Source organism: Canis lupus, chromosome 32, assembly GCF_011100685.1.
Source record: "Canis lupus familiaris isolate Mischka breed German Shepherd chromosome 32, alternate assembly UU_Cfam_GSD_1.0, whole genome shotgun sequence".
In the NCBI taxonomy this organism is placed as follows: Eukaryota; Metazoa; Chordata; class Mammalia; order Carnivora; family Canidae; genus Canis; species Canis lupus.
This window is the reverse complement of record NC_049253.1, coordinates 12,324,118-12,341,722: the sequence shown is the minus strand read 5'-3', so window position 1 is coordinate 12,341,722 and position 17,605 is coordinate 12,324,118. Positions and strand designations below refer to the sequence as shown.

Here is a 17,605-nt window from a genome sequence, read left to right as displayed (position 1 = left end):
AAATACACTGTAGCTAGGAAATACAAATGTTCTTAATTTGAGGAAATGGATAACTATTTAAGAATAACTATTTAAGTGACTAATTAGAATAATGTGGGAGTTATTTCAGCAATGCTTGAGGTATCTTCAACTCTGACCTCTAGCTATGGGACTGTTTCAGCTTCATTATGCTGCCATAGCTACACTTAATCTATTCCACTGTCACCAAATGTTTATTTTCCACATTTCCAGCCCATTAAAATCTCTAATACAACATGAGGTTCTATAATCGCTCTCAGTCTCAAAATTGGTGAGTACTGTTTGTTTGATAAACTTCAAACACTCCTGACATCTCTGTGTTTAGGAAGCAGAGAAAAGACTTTCCCATAAAATGGCTTTGAGTGTACTTCAGGGCCAGGTAACTCAGTCTGTATCCATATAGGGATAAAGATATTCTGTAGCTTCCTTGTGCCATAGGGGAATGAACCAATATGCTAATGGTGTTGGAATCTCTATTTGGGGAAACTTTAATCAGAGTAGAAGACTATAGGAAATAGGCTAAGTGGCTTCAAGCATTTTGAAGAAGTTTGTGGAAAGCCCTTATTCCAATACGTTCCAGAACACAAAGTAAGAATAAATGCATAGAGAGCACATTCTGGGATATTTTAATGAAAAAATAACTTTCTGATAATTATATCTGTCCTGCCATGAATAAGCTGCCTTTAGTAATAGTAAACTGCCTTAGATCATCTCATGGTGATGTCCTCCAAAGGATTCCCACCCCAACTGTCAAATCAGATCAAGCCCATTTGAACTCTGAGAATCTATGATCCTATGAAGGCTTTTCTCACAAGCAAAACAGAAGGAAATTTGAATTCCATTTTTGAAGGAGAAAAATTTAATATATTTTATCTTATTATACATTTTCCCTAAATTACAAAGTCAATAGCTGCAAATATATTCTGCTACAAAGCTTTCTGTAAGAAATATCTCTATAAGAAAATACATCTCATTAACATTTCCTGTAAATAAATTACTTCAAATAATAATTTTGGGATGTACATAAGGGGAATAATGCAAAAACCAGATTGTAAATGTGATTGCTATAGAGGAAATGTTTGACTGAAATGTTCCATTTTCATGTTGCCAAGCTTATAGAAACCTGTTTGCACAGACTTTGGTTCTTGGATAGATCAGCTTATAATTTTTGTTTTAGCAGACATTTGGAAAGAATGTAAATCTTACTCACCCTAGTAAATGTGTATGGGAAGCTGAAACTCTTAATAGACATGCAGGCTCAGATTCAATTTCTATGGGGAAAACTTGAATTTGAAACTGCAGAAGGGGTCTAAGTAAAAGAAAATTAAGGAGTGACTTGCAGTCTATAAAAGAAAAGGTCAAAAGTAACAACTATAAGATAACTTTTTTGCCTTATGCTCTAGACATAATATTTAGAACTGAGTAAAGTAAAAAAAAAGTAATAAAATGGTTTCAAAGAATTTGGAAACTGTGGTTTCTATAGGTTAGCAATACGTAGATTTTGCAAGTTATTTCATTCCAGAAATGATATCTTTGAGGGAAAAAAAGCTGCTGCACAGAGAGATTGGTACAGAAATTTCAGGTGATGCCATTGGCAAGTTAGAAGTTTATGGAGGGCAATGGAACCTTACTATACTACCCGCTTTGGGAGTCCACTTCATGAGAACTCCTCATATTATTCCAGGACCTCAAAAATAAAAAATAAATATTTTGAGGTCAACTAGTGACCTACACAGAACTCATCTGTATTGTAAATATTGTGATAGCAAATCCCGTGGAAAACTTCCATTTAGGTTGTGCGGCCTCGGGCTTCAAATATGAATAGTCAGTTTGTGCTTCAGATACATGATCGACATGTTGCCAAAACCTGGGCACTGAACAAAGTTTTTTTCCATTTCCTTTGTGTCCTTTAGTGTAGGACAAATGTAGATCAAGTCTCTATTATCAGCTTTACCTGACTATACCACTGCAAGTGTAGAGAATAAATGTATTTACCAACCTAAATTCTATCAAACACAAGGAATGCCAAAGCTTCAAAAATTAACAGTCTATTAGTGTTGATTCTGTATCTTGGACTCCTTAGAAATGTTTGCAGTCTGTGAAATTCTGCTCGGTACTATTCACAATTAATTGGAGAATAAAATATATTCAAGGTAGGAATCACATACAATCAAGAAAAGGCACAATGCTATTCCTTTAGAATGTTTTATCTTATACTGGTTCTTAGTAATTACCGGTGAAAGTAAATTTTTGAAAACTCTAAATAAGCAGTTTGAAGAAAAACAAGTTTGGCTTCTCCTAAAGTCCTCATAAAAGTCTTGCAATTACTTTGAAATTATTTGGAAAATATTGACTGCTTTTTTTTCTTGTCTACCAAGGCCTTTCACTGAGTCCTAGGAATAGTGCTTCAAACTAAAAGGTGATCCTGTGTTGCAAATGAACTATGTTTCATGCTTTCGTTTCTTATTTAACAAAACTCTTTTTATGTAAAGCCTATTGTAAGCCAAAAGACTATTTTGTTAAAGTATAACTTTGAATTTGAAACATGGCTTTTAGTGTATTTCTATAGGCAATCACCAATCTGAAGGAAACCAATCTTCCAGCACAGCCTAAACTCTTGAAAAGTCACATGGTATTCGTCAGTAATTCTCACTGTGTGCTTTTTGATTTTAAGTAATAGCATTTTCACAAATGTGTACATTATTTACATAAACAAATTGCATAATGGAAACACATTGGTTGTACTACATTTGTTACCCCTTTCTAATCTGCTTATTTTTTTCCTTTTTTCTCTCTCTGTGATCTCTATATTCTTATCACATTCCTTATTTTAGCCATTCTTCTGAAATCCAAATCCTATTTTCCACCATGTTATAATGCATTAAATACACAGATTCACAGTCTGCTAGTGATGAATTTCCTCAGAGGTGATCATATTTTCTGACACACATGGAGTCTGGCTTTAGAGGAGTAGGTGGCATCTTTCCATACTTTACATGACAGGCCCTTTGCGCAGTCACATCGCTGGAAAATTTCCAGGCCATGAGAGCCCTTCTTGCGCTGTTTGGTACAGACTTCCCCCTGATGGAGAACTGGTTTGCAGATTTTGGTCCAGAAGTGGCGAGCACAGCAAAATCCTTCGATGCAATCTGATGATCGGAGGCAGGGGTCTCCTTCGTGCCCTGCAGAGATGATGGCCAAAAGATATTACCATGACACTTTGGAAACAAATTCTCTTTTGAAGTTGGAAGCATGTACAATATTTTTACTGATACTGTCTTCCATGAAGTTATCATATACAATGGAAAGTCTTGGATTCATATCAATCAGCTCTCCCTCTAATCATCTAATCATTTCAATCATTTATTGTCTATTTTGATTATTTGCTGTCTGAATATCAAGTTTCATGAATAGCTAGGACTGTGCTTCCTTTTCGCTTTACTTTAACAAATTGCATAATGGAAACACATTGGTTGTACTGCATTTGTACACCATGTTGGTTGTACTACATTTGGTCTTTTACTTTTAGATATTTCTCTGATCATTTTTTTTAACTAGGTGAGTGAAAAATAAGTAAATAAAGAGAACTGCTTTCCAGGTAATTAATTTGATACCTTCAGAAGATGTAAATAAACTCTGATTCAAAGACAGAGCTGAAATTCTCAGGGACTTATAAAACCATGCATCAGTGTCTAGCCAGGGAAACAGAAACTTAAAACAGAAGATGTTTAATGCAGAGCACTAGGCACACATGTGGTGGCAGGGCTAAGAAGTACCAGAGGATGATAAAGCAACAGAGTAGGAGGCCACCACCACATTTAGGCAGGAGGATCCAAAGGAGAAGATCATGTCAGAATCTGGAGCCTCGAATCTGCTAGCTGGGACTAGAATCCCAATGAGCCCACCTGGCAGGAGCCAAAGCCCCAGAAAGATACAGTTCTGCCAGAAACATTACTTGAGGCAGGCCTACCATGTTGGCTTTTTCCTGCCCATGCTTCTCTCACTACAACCAAACTCACATGGCCAGAAGTCACCTGACAGGGAGCCTAGGACGGGTAGTCTGTAAAGAGCTGTGATTCAGAGTGGAGTAGAGAAGGGACAGACAACCCCAGAGTCAACCAAGAACCCATCATTAAAAACATGTAAAGGAACAAATCTGGATATTTAATTAAGAAAAAAATGACTGATTCAGCAAACAGCAAACACACATCACAGCTGGGTTGATGTGTAACCTATATAAAGAAGGGGTCAATAAACTTCTCTGTATTTTTGCCGGATTGTAAATATTTAGGCTTTTTAGGCCATGTGATCTGTCACTCCTCAATTCTGCTGTCACAAAAGCAGACATAAGTAATGCCTAAATATAGGCAAGTATGTGTTCCAATAAAACATCATTTTACAGAAACAGGCAGTAGGACAGATTTGGCTCACAGGCCATAACATGCCAATCATGGTCTAAAGGATTATCTGTCACCCCAGATATAACCAATCCCACTGTAGTTATATGTGAATATGACCCACTAGCCAATGTCATGAGAGTTCTTCCTCCATGCCATCAGAGAATTACACTTAAAACTATATAAAATGTTAGTAAAAATGTTAGTAAATTTGGAACTGTACCGTGACATAGCTATCTACTGAATAAGGAAGGATACTCTTGTAATAATAAATGCATATGAATTTGGTGGGATAGAAATAGGATACTGGGTAAAGACATAGGTCTTCAGGGAGTACAGACAGAGGATAACTGAAGAGGAATTGTCAATCTCTTTAGTGCTATCCATGTCAACATTAATATTCTAGGTCTAACAGGTCAGATATTCTATAGGATACTAGCTCTGCAGAACATGAAAATGTGGGGAAATGCTTAGTGGTCAGGAAATATGGGGACATACAGTGTTTTATTTTATTTTTATTTTTTAAAGATCTTATCTATTTATTCATGAGAGACAGAGAGAGAGAGAGACAGAGACACAGGCAGAGGGAGAAGCAGGCTCCATGCAGGGAGTCCAACGTGGGACTCGATCCCAGGTCTCCAGGAGCACGCCCTGGGCTGAAGGCAGTGCTAAACCACTGAGCCACCCGGGCTGCCCCATACTTTAAAAACCAGTTTTCCTCATTGCCAGAATTCTCAGAGCCCTCAATATATCAATTATATAAAGTTATGAAACTAGGAAATGCATTATTATAAGACTCTTGAATACAGCACACTTTTATTCACAGCATGTCTTGAAAGAGTAATCCTTCACAGAACACACTTGAGAAAAACCTCCTTTAAAAATGGACGTGTTTCTTGCCTTCAAAATTTTACTGTTAGTAATAAAGTTCAATAATTTCATGCTTTCAAATTTTACTGTTAGTGATTAGGCTTCCCAAATATTTTGATGCAAGTATGAAGATTTTATGACCATACATAATCCTACTAGAAACCAATAAGTTGGTTTATGAATAGTCTATTATGCGGTTGTTCAGTGAAATAAAATTTCTGTAAAGGTGAGAAAAAGATTCAAAAGCTTAGGGATTTAATCATATGACTGCAAACATTTGAAGGCAGGACTGTTTAGAAAATGGCATGATTGATCAAGGGTGCTGCAATTTTCATAATATATATTTCCTAACAATTTAAGCTCTCTTAGAAATCTTCAGCATCTTCAGAATTAAGAATTAATAAATTCAGTCAGAATCTTATCAATGAAGTATCTTCCTTGTATTTTTTTCTAAAACCAATAAAAGGAATTACCTATACTTTAATTTTACTTCTTTTAAAACCAGAAAAAGTAACCATAGAACTACAGATAGCCTACCTTTTATATGTGACATCTTAGTGTGTTGTCTTCCTAGATTTTGCCATCCCAAGTCATGGTTTGAGTAATGGCCATGGTTTCGATCTCTGTGTCGAGTGCCATCCAGAGCTGGGATGTGAGGGGTTAAGATGCTCTCCGTGACAGGGATGCAGATGCCTGGAGATGGTAAGTAAGCTGTTAGATTGATCTGATTCTATAAAGTATGATTCTTAGCCAAGTATTCTGCTGATGAGAGGTGTGAAGCTATCTTCTATCTCTCTATCTAATCTATCTAGCCTCTATTCATTCAGCTATTCATTTATTTACATAAATAATACTGAGTCATATTGCTTAATATTAAATAGAATCAAGTAGTTTGGCCTAAGTCAGGCTTCCTTAACTTGAATCTTGTCTCTCTCAAGACCAAGTGGCCATGGGCAAAAAAAAAAAAAAAAAAAGGGAATAAAAACACTTCATTAAGTTATTGTGAATATGTGTGAAGTGTTTGGAATAGTGACTTAGTATTAAATTAGTATTAGCTATTTGAGCTTTTAAAATGTCTGACCAGACATCCATTTTCAGGATCCAGTTTTCAAGATCCTTTGCTTCAATTAACAATATAACTCTAGTCTACATTGTAAACATCACTAATGCTATGAGGTCTTCTTCCCTTCACCTGTCTAAAGTACTTCCAAGAGGTCAGGAGCATGTACAGGGATAGGAGTCTGATGATACTGCTTTATATGACTAAGTTCATGTTTCTGATCACCTTCTATAATGATTTAATGGTTTTATCATGCGTTTTGTGTGATTCTTCATCTCATCATTGATGCTGAATTGTCTGCCTGTAAATTCATTGAGATTGGGTAAAGTTATGCTTATGGAAAGGCTGGGGAATAGACTCTTCGTATCTCCTTTTGGAGGAACCAATCATTCCCTCACTATGAGTGTGGTGCAGGGTGGGGCCTTTAAAAGAAGACTCCTCGAATATACGAATCGAATCGAGGTATGAAACTGGAAGAGGGACTCACAGGAAGTTCTTTGTTGGGTCTTTTACATATATTCACTTATGTGTTTATAGGTATTTACATCCAGCATTGCAAGTGCTAGGCATGGCAAGTCCTAGATTGCCATAGATTATAAAATATAGAAGGTGATCAGAGTCCAGGAAAACTAGGATTGAGGAGGCAATCCAAGTAATGGTACACATATTTAAACCATGATCCAATCCCTGACAATTTTGAAAGGCTCCTTGCATTTCAGAGGTCTAAGTAAGGAGAATGTAGTCGAACTTACTAGACAAGTCTCCTACATAAAAGGAAAGAGGCCCATCAACACTGAACTAGAGCTTTACCATTATTGCAGCGGGTACCAGGACAACACATGCCATCTCTATGGCAGCGCTTCTTTTTCCTTCGACACACCATGCAGGCTGATGATCCTTGGTGGGGACTGTGGCAATATCTACCAATCTCACATTCCTTATCACTGCTACAAGGGTAGGCCTGTAAAGTGGAACAACACCAAAAGCAGAGTAGATTAGATTCCATTACATGAAGAGTTCGTGTGGCAAATCATGATGGGAAATAAATCACAATAGGTTTCTCATCAAAGGGAATATGCCATTGAATCCATGTTCTGAGCATAGATCTTATATAGTGATGCTGACTTCATCAAGGACCATATAAGATACTGTTGATAGAAACGAAGATAAAGTTGATGCTTCTCAAGTATTTTTGTTGGCACAACCTTGGAGTTGGGATTTACATTTTGTGTGGATCAGTAGAGCTTCTAAGAGTGACTCTGGGGGCTCAGAAATAGTCGCAATTGTTATTCTGCTTGGGATTTAAGGTGTAAATGAAACAGCCTCGCTATTGCATTTTTCATCTGCTAAACTGGATGAGAGGAAGTTTCAATAAAACAAAGGCTGTGCTAGAAGCTGAAACACATCCCTTGCCCAGTTATGGAACAAATACTTTAAGAGTGACTCCCCACAATTCCTGCCCATGAGGAGCGCAGCAGAGAGCCACTTCTAGAACCATTTGATGGAGTGAGCTGTTTGGCAAAAAGAAATCAAGGAACAGGGTCCTCTTTCCAAACTCAGTGCTGAGCAGCAGTGGAGACCTAAGTGGTCAGAGAAATGCTCAACTCCAATTATTTTGTGTTCTCAGGAAACAAAAAGGCAGGCTCTTTACATACAAAACAGTCCTATGGGCTACTGCACCTTTGACTTATACAGAAAAGACATGGTGCCTACATTTCTCGCCATTTGAGTCTACTGAAGCAGTGCCCTAGATCATCTCCCAAAATAAAAATACATTTTCCAGTTATGTTCTCCTTGCCTCTTGGAAGTTTGGGGGACATTTAAAATGCCCCTGTTTGCAGAGATGGAAGTTGGGAAACTGAATTGTCATGCCACACATCAAACTTCCTCATATTTTGAAGCATGTTGACAGGGAGACTTGCTTATAAGTTGTTCTTTTATTTATTTTTTTTGTAGTTCTTTCCTGTTTTCAGAGCAATGCATGTTTTTTTTTTTTAATTGAGAAGTACGAAAAGTAAAAAGAAGCTATGTAATTGTTTTTAAGCACACATAAATGGTATGAATGTAAACCATTGGGCTAAAATTTTTGTGGCTCTCAAATTAGTGTGATTTGAGTGCTTTGCTTATGAAATGAGGTTTGATGACCTAGGTTTGTGAGCATGGTCTATTTCTTTTTCCTTCTTTCTTTCTCACCCTTTCCTACTCTCTTCCCCCACTGCCCTTCTCCTGCTATGTGTGGCTGCATTCAGTGCCCTCATGTTTCCTGTTTAGATCTGATCCTCTTCAGTTTGACAGAGAAAATAAATGTGAAGCTGACATGTGAGTCTGAAAACTTTACATGTTCTATGGGGGAAAAATACACTTTCGCCATCATTACAATTTACTGTTGACCCTCAAAAGAAAATAGGAAAATCACAAATTTCGAGTTAAAAATTCTTTTGGGAAGGATTGCATAGTGGCCATGTTTGATGCCTACATTATAATTGGAACCAGATAAAGCTATAAAATGAATTTACATATTATTATCCCATTCTGGATCTCCATCATCAGGCTTAAGAGAGAATCTGAAGGAGGTTAAATTCAGAGTATTAGGCCATTTTTCAAGAATCCAAGACTGATGAAAACAAATGTCACTTCCCGCCTTGCCACACTCTTTCCCCCAAGCACTTTACTCCCTTCATATTTAAACTCATTACTTTAATTGAAATACAATTCACATGTTTCTGATTCATTTACATTTATTTCATCAAGTTGTTTTGCAAGAAACATTTGATGTCTTACAAGTTCTTTTCTTCCTCAAAAATAGGACATTTTCTTTCAATGGAAATAAACATGTGCCACCTAAAACATCATGTGCAATTTACAACACAAACAAATCTTCAAGGGATTCTGAATATAGAATAATACTTGATTCCATTCCTAAAAGCAAAATAGTCTATAAGGTAAACAAGTTGTTTGCTAAAAGTAGCAGTTCATTTTGCAGAAAATTGTGGAAAGCATATCATTAACTTCCCATTCTCAGTTTGTGGGAAATGGAAATGCTTGAAATGGAAAATATTTGATGCAAGGAGTGCCTGGGTGGCTCAGTCCATTGAGCATCTGACTCTTGGTTTTGGCTCAGGTCATGATCTCAGGGTCCTGAGATCCAGTCCAGTATATGCCTCACACTCAGCATGAAGTTGGCTTGAGATTCTCTGCCTCTCCCTCTTCCTCTGTACTATCTTTCTCTCTCAAATAAATAAATAAAATTCTCACAATTTTTTCAGATGAAAGCTCCATTGGTCTAAGAGATAAAATATATTAGAGAACATGTAGTTGGGCAGCCCAGGTGGCTTAGTGGTTTAGCACCACCTTCGGCCCAGGGCTTGATCCTGGAGACCCAGGATCAAGTCCTACGTCAGGATGCCTGCATGGAGCCTGCCTCTCCCTCTGCCTGTGTCTCTGCTTCTGTGGGTGTGTGTGTGTGTGTCTCATGCATAAATAAATAAAATCTTAAAAAATAAATAAACGTTTTTTAAAAAAAGAGAGCAGGGATCCCTGGGTGGCGCAGCGGTTTGGCGCCTGCCTTTGGCCCAGGGCGTGATCCTGGAGACCCGGGATCGAATCCCACGTCGGGCTCCCGGTGCATGGAGCCTGCTTCTCCCTCTGCCTGTGTCTCTGCCTCTCTTTCTCTCTGTGTGTGACTATCATAAATAAATTTAAAAAAATTAAAAAAAAAAAGAGAACATGTAGTTTTACTATGCTATTTTTTGTCAATATTTTTTTACTTAAAGCCAATTTAAATAGAAATGACACAGGCAGAAAAAAATATACCAAATTTTCTGTAGTGCAAGATCATTGTTGATGTGATCTTGTACTTGAAATGGAATCCCAGAATATAACATTAAGAGCAATTCTTTGACAATTAAAATAAATTTAATAATTGAAATGCAAGGTTATCTTATTTAGCTTCTAGTATGCTTATGAAACTCCTTGCTCCAATAAGCAGCCGTCAAATACAAATAAAATAAAAAATGATAGGATAAATTGATTGAATCAGGTTTTAGGAAAAGCAAGTAATATGGAGGCATTCCTTACTTTCTGAAATCAATGCCCCAGATATACTCAGACATATAGTTTCCTTTGGTGTAACCATTAGCAACAAACCACAGAACATGAGAAAATAGGGATCTGAACCATTAATAGCAATTCTTGGATTTTCAGCCTAATAGATTAGTTTTTAATAAAGAGTTTTTTGTTTTATTTTGTTTTTCAATAAAGAGTTTTAAATAAGACATTTTAATCTCAAGGATGAGGGCTCTGCAGCTTGCTATTGTTTCTTTCCACCTTTTTCCTTTAAAATGTCTGGAAATGGTATCACAGTAGAAAAGAGAGGAAGGGAGTTAGAATGGGAGTGAGATAGAGAAGAGAGAGAGAAGCACATGGTTAAAGTAGTTATGGAGGATCCTGAAGAAGTGAGGACTGTGACATTCATAGACCAGTGAAGACAATTATATACATTCATAAAAGTGTCATTCAGAAACTTTCCCAGAGAAAAATCTGTATTTTCCACTAACTTTGGCCTCAAAAGCCTGTTCCTGTTCCCATCTGATGATGGTTTTATGACAAACAAAAGATGAATTTGAGTATTAACTTTCCATTTAACAACGCCAATAAATATGCTTCCCTATGACTTATTTGTATAAATTAATAAGGAGACTGATTTTTTTTTACCTGCTATGGAAATTATTGATAGTGAATTTGCATCGTTCCTCATTGACTTGTCTAGGTAAACAGTCTGAGGAACAGTGAAATTTGGCTGCATAAGCATCCAGGAATACTTCCCATCATGCAAAATCATTCATAACTTAGCCTCAGTCACAATTAGGAGAGAGATTCATTGGAGACATCTAATAATAGCAGATGATGGGCCATGAACTAAGAATGTTTGAGAGCTGTCTGTCCATGATCAGGCCAAAAACCAAAGAAGTTTTGCCCAATCCCCTTTCTAGGCTTAAAATAGAGTGGTTTCTATAAATAGCAGTGTTAGTTATTATTACAACCATGACATGAACTGAAAAAAAGAGTGAACACATTGGACACAGCTTGAAAATAAAGTCCATCAAAAATGAGCATTTCTTTTTAGTATAAAGGATTTTGTTTTTATATCCATTTATTCTGTGCTAATTTGGAATCACTATTTAAAATTTTAGTGATGATGTAAAGAGAGGTTGAGTAACTTCTGCAAATAAGCTCAGTGTGCTCAGGAGCAGAGAGTTTGGGATTTGGGGTCCTGCTCTGGCTTTCAGGGCTTCCTGCAAGTAGTGATGGTTTTGCTAGTGATGGTTTGATGCACACGTAGGTAAGGGGTTTTCAGTGCTGACCTGTGTGCCGAATTTAGATATTAAAAAATAAACTTGGCCACTTCTCTCTCTAGAAGCCTCCACATACCAATAGCATGTCCTGGTGCAGCTGTTGGAAAGATAGAATATTGGCGGACAACACGGGCAATACCGTAAACAACATTTTTTCATTTCATTTCTTAACAGTTTTATGTCCACTTAAACTCAGCATAATCAGGGCTAGAAGTAAGAACCCATCATGTAATTAATGATAATTAAATAACATTATAATGAATGAAATAAAATGAAATGTTACTGCATCTTATTTGAACTAATTGAGACTTTTTATTTTTTTCGATTATTCTCAAAACCGCAGTTTTGAGAAAAAGACCTGCTAATTCGAGATTAAGATTCAGGTGGAATTTATTCTTATTTTTCAGAAGTAATTTTTTCTTATTTTCTTATTCATTATTTTCTCTCCTTAAAACACGCAAAAATGTGACAATGACAGAATCAGACCCCCAAGAATAATGACATGAGAAAAAAGTGTTTTAGGGATCTCAGCAGTATCGGCTACAGAACAAACCTTTGGCCACAACTAAAACCTCAGTTTAACTCCTGAGTTTTCAAAATAATGATGCTGTTCCTGTTTAACGATGGGGAGGAAAAAAAAGAGAGAAACATCACATAGTGTTCATGTGGGATGGCCACCCATCCGGATTCTTGCAAGACCGTCCTAGTTTTGTTGTTGTTGTTTTAATCGGGACAATCCTTTGTCCCCGCAAGCACTGTTTGCAACAATCGGAAGTTTTCTGGAGCCAGAAAAACATCATCAGCTGGGCAGGCAGAAGAAAGCCTGCAGGGGGACGACCCAGCTGTGGGAATGAAAAACATTTGGGGCGAGTGGATAGAAGGAGGTAGCAGCAAAAGGCTGGGGACTAGAATGTCTGAGGTCTCAAAGAGAACACAGCAGAAGATTTGCAATTACACTTGGGAAACCAGGCCCGACTGGCCTCCCCTAGGTCCCTAGAGAGAAGATTAATTTCTCCTGACCCAATGCTCCATGTGATAGTTTTCTGTTTCAATGTATATGCAAGGTATGCTAGCCTTTAAGGCAGTAATTTCAAAGTCAAACCATAAGATTGCAACTTAAGGAGGTGCAGGGACGTAGAACTCAATCTGGCAAATGTGCAGTTGTATACTACATGCCAAAGGCTGTGCAATTGGATCTTTCCCCTTTTCCACAATTTCCTCTAGGGATAAGGGTGTATCTTTGAGGATTCCTGAACATAAGGCTAGGAGGATTGAGCTATATTAAATTGGAGGGGAGAAGTTCAGATATTTCATGATGTTCTGGATGTGTGCCATAGATTCATTAAGGCAGCCGTTTGGGTATTTATTCAATATTCAATAATTGTTTATTCAGCAATTATTTATTGTGCACCAACTACAATTCAGACACAACCAGTTCTGTGATCTACAGATGCTTTCAGTGCACTATCCCTAAAATACTTTTGAAAAGTATATGTCTTCTCACACATTTGACTTGTAAATGTAAAACTTTTTAGCATAAGTTTAGTTTATTAATATGGCAGATAACATTAAACATTTTATAAGATGAAATTTATAGTAATTGACACGATTCACTAAAACAGCTTTTACCCATCTGATTGATCGATGCATACTGATCCTAAAATAAGCCACAATATATTTATGGATGTTTTTCTTTGAAAAAATTAATTTTTGAAAACATCCAGTTAAATTCTAAAATATACACATCATCAAAACTATTTTAATGTCCTGTATCTAGAATTTTCCAACCAGGGCCAAGCTTCACTTTTAAAGGATTAATGACAGGACAAGGAAAGATGTGTTTAGGATGCCCTAACCAACCGCTACAAATATCTTTGTTAAAACCAATGCTCCAAATTTTACGTTAGTCTGTCATCCATAAAAAGTTTTATACTGCGGGTTAATGCAGTATATCAAGATTTGGAATGCATGACGATTTTGCCTTTCTTTCCACATAAAATGGCAAAAGACTTATTGTAAACACAGGCACATTCCCAGACAATTTTAAGAAAAAAAACTCATGGAAGTTAAGGATATGGAAATTGATTTCCTTAAAACAATTCATGCTGTGCACACCATGGAAAACCTTTGAGTACCTTTTCCACATATTCATTTTAAGGCTGGGATTGTTAGATATTTGATTTTGACATAGAAGTTTGGAGCTGAGAGAATTCCGCTAATGCTGCCTGGATTATAAGTTAGGAAAGCTGGATCTCTGCCAGTGGTCCATTAACTTCTTCAATGTATCCGGATAGCCCCACTTAAATTCTAAGAAACAATAATTCTATGAAATCAAGGCAAGGTCCTCACTAACTTGGGTTGCTCTACCCTGTTCTCTGTATATCATTATGCAGAAAGGAGATTCCAGGGAATTCTCTATTTTGAACACAGACCATATTCTCAACTGTAACATGTACATTGCTGCTATTGATCATGGAGCAAATGGGCAGAGCTAACCCTTTCCATACAGTCTCAGCACCTAGAGAAATCTACACTTTGTAGATTACCTGATTTTTAAATATTTTTCCTGGTTTTGACCCATTTTCCCCTCATTTAGGATAGCTAGGAGAAAAGCACTTCTGTTCCATGCTCAAAAAGCAGCATCTTGGGAGTGCTTTTGCAGCAATGGTTGGAGCTCTTTATACTCCATATATAATTATAAAGCTCTTTGTAATTTGGTGATCAGTGGAGTGTAATTGTTTTAACCAAAACAGAGGAAGAAACCACACAATTTCAAGTTTTCTTCCAAATTTTGGATTGAATGGCTTAATATAAAATTTTCAACGTAGCCTTCCACATTTTCCTGACCCCATGACCTTCAGAAAGATAATGTGGTAGGAAGAATTTTGGAGTCATACTGCAGTTTGAATTATGCTTCCACAATTAATTCATAGTTGTAAAAAAAATTAAAAAAAATAAAAATAAAAATAATTCATTGTTGCAAGTTACTTAACAGAGTCTCAGTTTCCTCCTTGATAAGATATCATTCCTACCTTCAGCAGTGTTTCCCTACTTACCTAATCTTTAAAATCTCATGGGGTCTCTTTAAAAACTACTTATTCACAGACTCCTTCTCATAGAGATTCTAATTCTGCAGAACTGGATATGGTCCAGGATTCTGTATGATTAATAAAATACTGTCCTGGTGATCATAGATAAGGTAAGATAGGGAAACACTGCTCTCTGGAATTGTTGCAAAGATTAAAGATGCCTCTTGTATATATCTCATACAAAAAATTTCTGGTCTAAATGATATATGGACTCAATATTATCTCCCAGAGGGACAGAGGTCTAAGTGAGAAATTGGTTCCCTGACATCAACATGAGCCTAAGTAAGAGATTCATTAACAATTATTTCCAGGTAGGTTCATCTTTACTCCTACTACTTAGCCACTGTGCTTAGGAATAGACTTGAGAATTTCTGAAACTATATGAAAAAATAAAGTAACACATAACAAACACATCAGTGCACTTTGGGAGAAACACAGTATAGACTCAGAGCTGCTAACATATTCATTGTGGTTGGATTGTTTCATATCCTCACGTGGTATACACCTGTGTCTTGTTGGCAATACACACCTTTGCAGTTTTCTTTGCAACTTGTATGCTGTGGGTCTTTACAAAACAAGTACTTTTCCTCCCCATATCAAGTATGATAAATAGATTGTGTGTGTTATTACTATTTCTTGCAGATCATCAAATTCCTTTCCAGTGAAAAATCACATTCAAAATTCAAATACTGATGTCCAAGTAGATATAAAAACATACCTTCAAATTTCTGATTATGAAAGACCTTCCTTACAGTTACAGAATAGGTCAGGGTTGGTAACTATATCTGAGCCCAAGTGAAAACACTTGTGATTTTTAAATGTTACAGGAGTTTGAGCCATTTCACTTCTAATATCATGGTTTATAAATGAGGATAAAAAAATCAATCCAGTGAAAAGAGTTTACTTATATACAATATATATATATATTTGTGTGCATGCATTAGTTATCCAATGCATTATTTCAGGAAGTACACCCAAGAAATGTATAGCAAAATTTATCCATGGGAAGGTAGGACAGAGTATTGAGAACTGAGGAAAGAAGAAAATTTTGGTTTCCTTGTAAAATCCCTTAAACATTTTCTAATTTGCAGTAGATAAAGGCATTATCTATTAAAATTAATACAATTTTTAAAAGAACTAATCTTATGAGATTCAAAGTGAAGTTTCTTATTCCTTGCTAATTTATGCTTCATAGTTTTTACATTAGGAAGGCTTAGAAGAACTTGGGTTTCCTAAAGCCAGGACTTCTTGCAAGAGTATCAAGAATCCAGATGGAAGTTTCTTAATTATAAATTTTCTGTTTTCTTTTATTGATGTTACCTTATTAGCAGAATCAGACTATTAATACATTTAAATTACATATAAACAACCCATTGTTCCAACAATTACTTAATTGAAGTAATGTTTATTGTCTTGTTCATTTAGTATGCAACATGCAAACTTTACACTTCTCTATTCTCATTTAATTCTCTTCCATTCCCTCTAAGAATTAGGCTAGACTAATAATAAATTGGCTACTTCTATTCTGACTTTGAGGAAACAGTTGATAGAAGCCAATAAAATTGAAAAGTTTGTTCTTTTATGGTTGTCAAGATGGAAAAAAAAATCACAGCAATATATAATCCTCAATGTTCTTTTGTAGTGAAGAGATTCAATTTCTATTTAAGAACTACTTTAAGCTCTGCATAAATATTGCTTGAAAATATAAAATCTTATCATTCAAATTTAGAGTCAGAAACAAGAAGGCAGGCTCCACCTCCAAGTGTGCCAGGAGAAGCAATGACTTGAAAAGTACAGGCATGGAAAAAAAAAAAAGGAAGAAGTATGGGCATGACTCAATATGATTCCACAGAGGATTGGAGCAAGAGGTTTACTTAATCATGATAGACACAAAGATCGACTTGACTAAAAACCTTTTGATTAAAAAAGTAGGATGCAGGGGTGCCTGAGTGGCTCAGTTGGGTTAAGCATCTGCCTTCAGCTCAGGTCATGATTCCAGGGTCCTGGGATCAGCTGCATCCAGCTCCCTGCTCAGCTGGAAGTCTGCTTCTCCCTCTCCCTCTGCCCCTCCCCGCCATTTGTGCACTTTCTCTCTCTCTCTCTCTTTCTCACAAATAAATGAGTAAAATCTTAAAAAAAAAAAAAAAAAAAACCTATTGGAAAAGAAGGAAAAAAGTATGATGCAGAGGTGGTTCACAATTCTAACAATAATCCTACCTAAACAACTCATCTATTTCTGCCTCTGTCATTTGGAAGAAAATAAATAGTGTGTGAAGACTCTTGGACTAGAATCATTAGGACATTGTACACTACTGACATATGTAGGGACTAAAGTGCAAGTTACATGTGCAGCAGGATGAAGGACTTTAACTCCTAAGCTTTGGATAAGCCAACTTGTCTGTTACTAAGAGAAAGAAATAGAAATCATTTAATCTATTATTTTGCCATCCCTACTCTTTCCCATTTCCCATCTTGAGTCCTTATCTAACTATCTCATGCTAACATTTATATAACCTATACAACCAGTTAAGAATCTGTGCCCCATGCCTGGACTTCATTTTTATTTTTATGGAATGTTCGGTTTTTGGGACAGGTCTCATATAGAGATTCATGCAATGAGCACTCTATATAGACTCCTATCATCATTTCTGGGTTCCAAAGATTATAAAACTGTGTTGGAGAGAGTTGGAACCATCTCAGAGTCTCTAACATAACAAAAGGGTTAAAGCATCTGGGTAGAATAGTTGCCTAACTTCCTGATGGATGAAATTACAATAGCCAAGGATACTCATTTATTTCAGACATTTGAAGGATAAC

At 36.4% G+C, this 17,605-nt stretch overlaps 1 protein-coding gene across 1 annotated transcript in view; it reads right to left on the bottom strand.

The window, feature by feature from the left end:
* Window positions 1–854: 854 nt before the first annotated feature.
* The window catches only part of DKK2 (dickkopf WNT signaling pathway inhibitor 2), a 99,018-nt gene continuing 82,267 nt past the window's right edge, over window positions 855–17,605 (bottom strand). The window contains exons 2-4 of the mRNA XM_038581966.1: window positions 7,156–7,306; window positions 5,823–5,978; window positions 855–3,200 (exon numbers count right to left, since the gene is read on the bottom strand). Coding sequence (XP_038437894.1) covers window positions 2,950–3,200; window positions 5,823–5,978; window positions 7,156–7,306 — 558 coding nt within the window. The 3' untranslated portion in view covers window positions 855–2,949. The remainder of the gene's footprint in view (window positions 3,201–5,822; window positions 5,979–7,155; window positions 7,307–17,605) is intronic.